This window comes from Neovison vison, chromosome 5 (assembly GCF_020171115.1).
Source record: "Neovison vison isolate M4711 chromosome 5, ASM_NN_V1, whole genome shotgun sequence".
NCBI classification, from domain to species: Eukaryota; Metazoa; Chordata; class Mammalia; order Carnivora; family Mustelidae; genus Neogale; species Neogale vison.
Window position 1 is genome coordinate 18709494 of NC_058095.1, and position 8672 is coordinate 18718165.

Below are 8672 nucleotides of genomic sequence, written 5' to 3' on the forward strand. Positions count from 1 at the left end.
TGTGACCTAACACATCCACGCTTGGGTTCTGGGCACACATTGTTTATTTGCATTCACAAACACTGGCTTGGCTTAAAAGATTCCTCTTAACAATGAAGGATGGTACTTTTGACTCTGGGACCAGAGGAGGGTATGAGAGAGTGAAGGGACAGCTAGTGGCTTGTCTGTCACAGGCCCTTCGAGACCACATGTGTCGTGATCGTTGTTTAAGACATCGCGCATCCCTGGTTGGGGCAGGGTGGGGGGGAGACTCGACCATAAAAGGGTCCCAGGGATCATGCATTTCTTCCTTCCTCAACAACCATTTGCTGACATGCCTTTTCAAGGAATACAGTCCCAGTCCCAGTCAAGCAGAGGCAGGTACAGGCCCTTAATTAAGTAAGTGCAGTCCAAGGAAGGCTCTTAGGAGACCGTGCTAGTGGGCTGAGTCAAATTAGCTTTGACCCAGTCAAAAAATGTAGGAAGGGTGTGTACCAGGCAGAGGGAACAGCACATGCAGAATGCCCAGAGGCCAATCAGAGCAGGTCATATCCAGGAACGCGTAAGTCTGCCTGGTTTGGTGAGGCTAGATTACAGGAACCTCAGAGGCGGAAGGGTGATCAGAAGGCCAGAGAGCTTGGTGGAGCCGGGGGAGGAAGATGGGTCTCCCTTACTGAATTTAGATTTTAGCCTGACCGTGGCAAGGAGCCACCAGGAATCAGAGTTGTGATTCCCAAAAGAAACTCCGGCATCCTTGCATGGCGTGGGTTTCAAGACCAAGCAGGGAGGGCCTCCCTTCAAGCAACAAAGACAGTTTGGGCCAAGGCAGTGGGGGCACAAGCAGAGTAGCACACACTTTAGGAGGCCAAACAGGTACACGGATCAGGGGGCAATAAGGATCACTCCCAACTGGCTTGGGCTGGAAGGGCCATCCGCTTAAGCAAGAGATGGAGGCGGACAAAGGCTGAGTATGCAGATCATCCCATTGGAAGCTGAAGCTCAGGTCAGGAGGGAGGTCAGCAAGTAGCTCTAGAAGCCAGTGAATGGGGGAGCTGGCCGGGGAGAGCATGGGGCGTGTAGACAAGGGAGCCAGGGGTTGGTCCTCCGGGGTGGTAGGGAGATGACGGATGGAGGGGGCAGTATGAGCTCCGGGAGCACCCTCACCTAGGGCTCACTGGATACGCCCCTCAATACGTAGCAGCAGATAGTCCCTGAGGACAGGGGGCAGGGGGAGGTGGGCAGCGGCCTGTCGGCAGCGGCTGCCCAGCTGAGCACGCACAGCCAGCCGGGCCAGGTGCTGCAGCCGCCTCGGCTGGTTCGCCATGCTCAGGGCTGAGATGTAGAAGGCTTCGTGCTCCTAAGCCAGGAGTGGAACAAGATCAGATGGCCCAGCACCCTTGACCCTGCCCTTCCATCTGGGGATGACCTAGCACCGGGGGCCCCGGGGAATTTGCAACACCCACCCTGGGGTTTGGTGCATCTTGAAAGACTTGGGTTCAGAGCCCAGAAGCCCTGCAGGGGTCATGGAAGATGGGACCACTCTGTAGGGTGGGGGCTCGGCCATGTCTGCACTCACCACTCCACAGATGCCGGCACAGTGCCCTCTGAGTCAGAGCTACCTGATTAATGCCCACGATGGTACAGTGAGAGAGGCTGGGGAGATGTGTGGGATTAGAGCTTGTTCTGAGCTGCTTGGTGCGGGGGAGCGGGGGGTGGCACAGGAGACCCTGGGAAGCCCATCCTGGAGGGATGAGGCCTAGGGCTCGTCCTTCCTCTCCATCTCCCCAGTACTCAGGAAGGAGCTGTGCCCCTGGGGTGGACATACCTGCCACAGCTCTGGGAGGACTGCATCCATCCAGGTATCACAGGAGGGGACACAAGGGTAGGCATTGAGCAGGACTTCCAGGGCCCGAGGGAAGTTAGCACAGTGTTTCAGCATCTAGGAATCAAAAGAGGGTCTTAGGATCACCATGGCTCTCCCAGCCTAGGGCAGAACCAAGGTCAGCCTAAACCAAAGCCTCACTCACGTGCAAATTTGGGAGGCTAAGGTCTGAGTCTCTCCTCAGGCTTTCCTCTGCCCCAGTTTACCCCACCTTCTGGGGGCTGCAACCTCTTGGCCCCCACCAGTTTCCTTGGGAGCTGTTCTCCTTCCACACGCTCCCCTATAGTTCTCAGTGGTCCTTCTCAAGGTGAGGACAGACCTTTGCCTACAGGACCTGGCTCTCAGTCTCTTGTCACCCCCTTCCCTGGTGGTAGGGGAATTCCAGTCTCAGGCATCCCGCCCAACTGGAGCCTCCTTTCACAGGTTCTCCCCGCGCACCTCCGGGCGCACAGGCTGGGCCCCGTAGTCCAACAGCGCAGCGAAGAGGACCTCGGGCTCCCAGTTGGGGGCGTCCTGCACGGCCTGCAGGGCACAGTCCATGGGCGTGTGGCCCGCTGCATTGGGCACTCCAGCGCAGGCGCCGTGGCGCAGCAGCAGCTCGGCCAGGGCCCCGCAACCATTGGCACAGGCGTTGTGCAGCGGCGTGTGGCGCTTGCGGCCGGCAGCGCGGGGATCAGCCCCGGCCGCTAGGAGCCGGCGCGCGGCCGCATGGTGCTGTCGGCCGCTGCCCGGGCCCTCGGCCCCCGCGCACGCGGCGTTCAGGGCGGTCTCGCCCTGGCTGGTGCGCAGGTGCACGTTGGCTCCGTGCTCTAGGTAGAGAGCCACGTGCTCCTCCAGGCCGCGAGCCGCTGCCACGTGCAGGGGGGTCACCTCGCTGTCCTGTGCCGCCATGTTCACAGTCGCTCCCGCCTCCAGCAGCAGCTTGGCGCACCTGGGGACAAGGCACAAGACCCAGAGACAAATCCTGAGGGACCAAGACCTGGTCTGCTGTCATCCCTTTCTCCCCTTCCTTCCCACCCTGCATGCCCGCAAGGCGAGCCTTGGTGTCCACCATCAGACTCACGGAAGCCCCATGACCGACAGCAGACCTGCGAGGTCCACGATGTCACCAGGAGCATCTTCAGTCTTCTGATGGAAAACTCCGCCGAGGAAGGCAGCGGTACAGCCAAGGACACACAGCAGGGTAGAGGCTGTGCCAGAATGCTACTCTCTGCCTCAGATAGTCCCTTCCAGAATCTGTTTATTTCCTCGGTAAATTCCAATCCTGGGCTAATCTTTAGTTCCAAAACCTGACTCCTCGAGCAGATTGGGACCCCAGGACCTGGTTCTGAATCACATGCCAGTGGTCTCCTAACATTTTGATAGCACAAAAAGTTTTGAAAACCCATGACCGTGTCCACTATGAATGTTACACATAGAAAATTAAAGGGATGGGGAGCCTGGGTGGCTCAGTGGGTTAAGCCTGAGCCTTCAGCTCAGGTCTTCATCCCGGGGTTCTGGGATAGAGCCCCACATCATGCTCTGTGCTCAGCGGGGAGCCTGCTTCCCCCTAGCCCCCACCGCCTGCCTCTCTGCTTTCTTGTGATCTCTCTCTCTCTCTCTCTCTGTCAAATAAATAAATAAATAATCTTTAAAAATTAAATTAAGTTAAAGTGTATGGGCCGGAAAGAAAAAGGAATAGAAGTCCTAATATTTTCTTCCGCCGCCAAACTTGAAGAGTACCCTTCCAGACCAGTGACACCCGCTCAAGCAAAGGAAGGCATTTGGGGATCGACCTGCTCCACTTTCCCTTAGAGAAAACAAACAGAACCAAACAACAACAATCAGATTTTAGGGAGCACATGTTTCACGGTCTCCCAGTTCCTGGAAAAACTACAGGCCGGAGCATGGGGCACCTGGGTGGCTCAGTGGGCTAAGTGTCTGACCCTTGATTTCTGCTCAGGTCATGGTCTCAGTGTTGTGAGTTTGAGCGCCACTTGGGCTCAACACTGGGTGTGGAGACTGCTTAAGATTCTCTCTCTTCCTCTCACCTTCTTCCCCACCCCATCCTTCCTTCATCTCACGGGAGCGCATGCTGTTTCTAGAAAAGGCCAGAACACTGTTGAGGCAAATACGCATCATTAATCACCAGGGGGTAAACCAAACATGAAACAAACTCAATGATGCCATTAAACTTGGCACCTGAGTGGCTCAGTTGGTTGAGTGTCTGCCTTTGGCTCAGGTCATGATCCCAGGGTCCTAGGGTCAAGCCCCACATCAGGCTCTCTTTTCCTCAGGAAGCCGGCTTCTCCCTCTCCCACTCCCCCTGCTTATGTTCCCTATCTCGCTGTGTCTCTCTCTCTCTGTCAAATAATAAATAAAATCTTTTTAAAAAATGATGCCATTAAACTAACAGTAATTTATAATCAAAAAGCCAGAATGGCAGCCACTGGAAACCCAGGAGCAGACACAGCAACCCCAAAGAAACCCTGATGAGGCAGGGTCCCTCCCCCGCAAATGGCCAGAATTCCTGCTTCCATCAGTGCACAGGTCCAGTAGGTGCTTGGCTCAGGGGGCAAAAACGCAGTAGCCGCCAGACATCTATGAAACTGCTGAACTTATTTCCTCAGTCAATTCTAGTCATGGGCTAGGTTTTGTTTCTAAATACAAATAACACTGAAAAGCTCATTCAGTAAGGTTTCAGTAAGTTTCACTTAAAGGGATAAAGTCTGTTGGAAAGCACACTGTGCACTCATAAGAATTTAAGAAAGGGGGCACCTGGGTGGCGCAGTTGGTTGAGGGACTGCCTTGGGCTCAGGTCATGATCCTGGAGTCCGGGGGTCAGTCTTGCATTGCATCAGGCTCCTTGCTCAGCAGGGAGTCTGCTTCCCCCTTTGACCCTCCCCCCTCTCATGCTCTCTTTCTCTCTCAAATAAATAAATCTATTTATTTATTTATTTATTTATTTATTTATTTATTTTTAAAATTTCAAATAAATAAATCTTTTTAAAAAGTTTTTCAAGGGGCACCTGGGTGGCTCAGTGGGTTAAAGCCTCTGCCTTCAGCTTGGGTCTTGATCCCAGGGTCCTGGGATCGAGCCCCGCATTGGGCTCTCTTCTCAGCGGGGAGCCTGCTTCCTCCTCTCTCTCTGCCTGCTTCTCTGCCTACTTGTGATTTCTCTGTCAAATAAATAAAATCTTAAAAAAAAAAAAAAAGGCATATTTTTGGGCGCCTGGGTGGCTCAGTGGGTTAAGCCGCTGCCTTCAGCTCAGGTCATGATCTCAGGGTCCTGGGATCGAGTCCCGCATCAGGCTCTCTGCTCAGCAGGGAGCCTGCTTCCTCCTCTCTCTCTCTGCCTGCCTCTCTGCCTGCTTGTGATCTCTCTCTGTCAAATAAATAATAATTTAAAAAAAAGGCATTTTCATTTAAAAAAAAATAGTTTTTCAAGAAAGGTCTGGAAAATTGAAGTCACTTCTGGGTCCACCACTGATCTGGATCCGGCTAGGGAGAAGTCCCCAGCATGTGGGCTCTGGGGTTGTCCACCACGGTTGTCCAGCCCTGGCTATGGACCTGATTTTTGAAAGTACAAATACCATCATGCAGGAGGTCAAAAAGCCCGTTTTTTTTTTTTGTTTTTGTTTTTGTTTTTTAAAGTATAATTGACACTCAACGTTACATTAGTTTCAAGTGTATAACTTAGTGACTTGACAAGTTTATACATTATGCTCTGTTCGCAAGTGTAACTACCATCTGTCCTGTAAGAGTGCTATCACAATATCACTGACTTACACTGAGCCTTTTATTCCCAAGCCTTACTCATTCCATAATCAGAAACCTGATCTCCCACTCCCCTTCACCCATTCTGCCCAACCTTCCATGCCTCCTCTCCAAGAAACCTGTTGATCTTAAAAATGTGGGAGGAGGGAATTTGGGGGAGACCTCTCACTAAGGTTGGGAAACATCTTTCTTGATGCTCACCTTAAAACAGGTAGGAATTCAGCTACAGAGGACTCAAAGGGGATAGAGGACTACAGTTGGAATAGGGTTTTCCAAAAAGGCAACAAGGCTTCTGCCTCTTGGGCTTAGCATATGTGACCTTGGACAAGTCCCTAAACCTTTCTGAGCCTCAGTTTTCTCACCAGTGGAATGAGATCTGTCTCCCAGACTGTTGTGAGGATGTGGGTATGTGAGCTGCACGCACGCGCACACACACACACACACACACACACCCCTCCCCCAGGTACCTACAGCAAGGACTCAGGCGCTGTACAGAGGTGCAAGGGGGTTGTGCCCTCCTCGGACAACACGTTGGCCTTGGCACCGAAGGTCAGCAGCAGCTGCACACAGTCAGACTGGGCCCGGGCGCAGGCCTCATGCAAGGCTGCCCGCCCCCCAACCCGGGCATCCAGCTCAGCTCCCTGCCGGATCAGGTGGCGGGCACAGTCCGTGTAGCCTCGGCTGGCAGCGATAGTGAGGGGCGCTGTCTGCTTTGTCTTGGGGGTCAGCACCCAGAACCCTGGGAAGAGCAGGCAGTGTTGGGGAGAGGTGCATGAGATTCACAGGGCAGGCCCTGACCGTGGCTGTCCCTCTGTTCCCTTGGCCCGGCATGTATCATGCCCCAGGCTGTAGCTATGGAGAGGGGCTCATTCAAGCCCTCAACTGGGAGTGTGTATTGGAACTGCCTTTCAGAACGTTTGTCAATCTGTATAGTATGTGTGTCATAGAAAAAAAAAAAAAAAGGCAATTGCTCTTTAAAAATCACAAGGGCAACAGAAGGAGAGTTAATCCTGTTAAGGAAACCTTTGGATCTTTGAGCTCCTGATGGATTCCTTGGTTCCTGGTTGTTCACTAGGGTGTTCCGGCTGTGGGGTTGGGGGTGGGTCTGAGCTATACGTAGAAGGGCCTGGAGCTGAGCTTGGGAGTGATCAAGGAGCCTAGTTTGGAGTTCGAGGATATTCCTGGGGCAGATGGGGAAGAAAAGGGTGGAAGTGGGGGAAGAGTAGAGGGGGAGAATAAGAGATGGGGGCGGGGAAAGAAGAGTGGGCTGAGAGGCTCATCTTGGGACCCCAAATCTAGCCAGTCTATTTGGGGGCTAGTTATATAAATCATGGGACTCTCATACAATATGAATTATGCGACTATTTAAAATATTATGTGGGGACAGGGAGCCTGGGTGGCTCGGTTGGTTAGGTATCCTACTCTGGATTTTGGCTCAGGTCATGATCTTGGGATCCTGGGATTGAGTCCCGCATTGGGCTCTCTGCTCAGCAGGGAGCCTGCTTCTCTCTCTCTCTCTCTCTGCCTGCCTCTCCATCTACTTGTGATTTCTGTCAAATAAATAAATAAAATCTTTTTAAAAATTATATATATATATGTAATTATATATGTTTTATATATATACAAATTACAATATACATATATACATACACACATATTCAGAAAAAAGATTGCATTAGAATATAACTGTGTTCCTATGTAATTCACATGGTAATGTAATTTTAATCCTGAAAAGACATACAAACCACTAACGATGCCTCATCTCTGCTAAGTGAAAAGCAAGTTCTAGTCTGTGTTCTGGAAGGAGGATGGGGCCAAGCCCTTCCCGGTCCCTGTCCCCTCCCTCTTCTCCCTCCGTCCTCTTCGGCCCCGCTGGGTGCTCCCTACCCTGTTCAGCTGACCAGGCCAGCTGGTTGCTCACAGTCTCCACAATCATGTTGGCAGCATCTTCCTCTTGGAACAGGGCTTGGACCTGTTGCAGGTCACCGGAGAACAGAGCGTTGTGCACGGCTGGGTCTCGGCAGCAGCGGCGCGGCCTGGTGAGTCGGGCCCGGGCGCTGGGGGGGCACCTCTGGCTCCGGCACTGCTGGGCCGCAGCCCGCCGCCGGTCCTCCCACTCTAGCCACTCCCGCTGCAGGCGGAGAGCCCGCAGAGTGGACGAGGTGAAGGGGAAGGTCTCCTCGGCCATTGGGGAGGGGCCCTGGGGGTCTGGGCGGCGGCAGCTGGGCACAGCCGGGTTCCCCTCAGCCCGACTACCACCCTCGTTCGGAGGAGCAGCCCTGCCCCTCACTCGTGACCCGGCCAAAGGAGCAGCTGAGGCTATAAATAGGTCCTTTCCCGGGCTGGTAAACACTGCTTGCCCAGAGTCATGATCCTAGTGCAGAGAAGGTACTGGGCCAACCCCCAGCTCAGGGCCAGGGCCAAACCCTGCCCCTGTTGATACCCTCTGGAGGGGGCAGCGGGAGCCCTAGGGTGGGAATCATCCCAATCCTCTGGAGTGAGGAGGTCTTGGGTTGGCAAGGTCCCAGGGGAGTGAAACAGTCTATCTGGGAGATGGTCAGGACAGGGAGGGGGAACCCGAGCCCCTAGCTTCTCAGATGTTGGCTGGAGGGCAGACCCCAGCCTGGGAAGTAAGGGCCGGTAGAGATGAGCCTTCCAGGGCCTGCAGTGGTCCCGGTAACTGCGCGCTTACGCACAGGGTTTACGATAATGACATCACTTTCACATCCATCTTTACTCCAGGGGCCATACTTCCTGGCTCACGGAGGTAAAAAGCTTGGTTTTGACAATGAGTTATACAATCTGACTAAGGACCACAGTGGAACACCTCTGAAATGCTTTTATGTCAATTTAAACCATGAGGAACTAAAGGCTTAACAAGGTAAAATTTCTCGCTCAGGGTCACAGTTGGTGAGTGGTGGAGGACTAGGACTAGGACCCCAGCTGGCCAGATGGCGTAGATGGAGCACTTCGGCTCCTGCTGCTGTGGCCACCTGAGGATGGACAGTGATGGGAGCCTCTCCCCCAACCTCCTAGCACGACAGCACGATCTCTA

The 8672-nt window shown here is 53.5% G+C and overlaps 1 protein-coding gene across 1 annotated transcript; it reads right to left on the reverse strand.

Annotated features, from left to right (window-relative positions):
• Nucleotides 1-1150: 1150 nt before the first annotated feature.
• ASB16 (ankyrin repeat and SOCS box containing 16) lies at nt 1151-7805 on the reverse strand. Its single transcript, XM_044250389.1, has 5 exons — nt 7505-7805; nt 6089-6356; nt 2300-2792; nt 1805-1918; nt 1151-1336 (listed from the first exon to the last, which is right to left on the reverse strand). Exons 1-5 carry the CDS (start codon nt 7803-7805, stop codon nt 1151-1153), a joined length of 1362 nt encoding a protein of 453 aa, XP_044106324.1.
• Nucleotides 7806-8672: the final 867 nt, after the last annotated feature.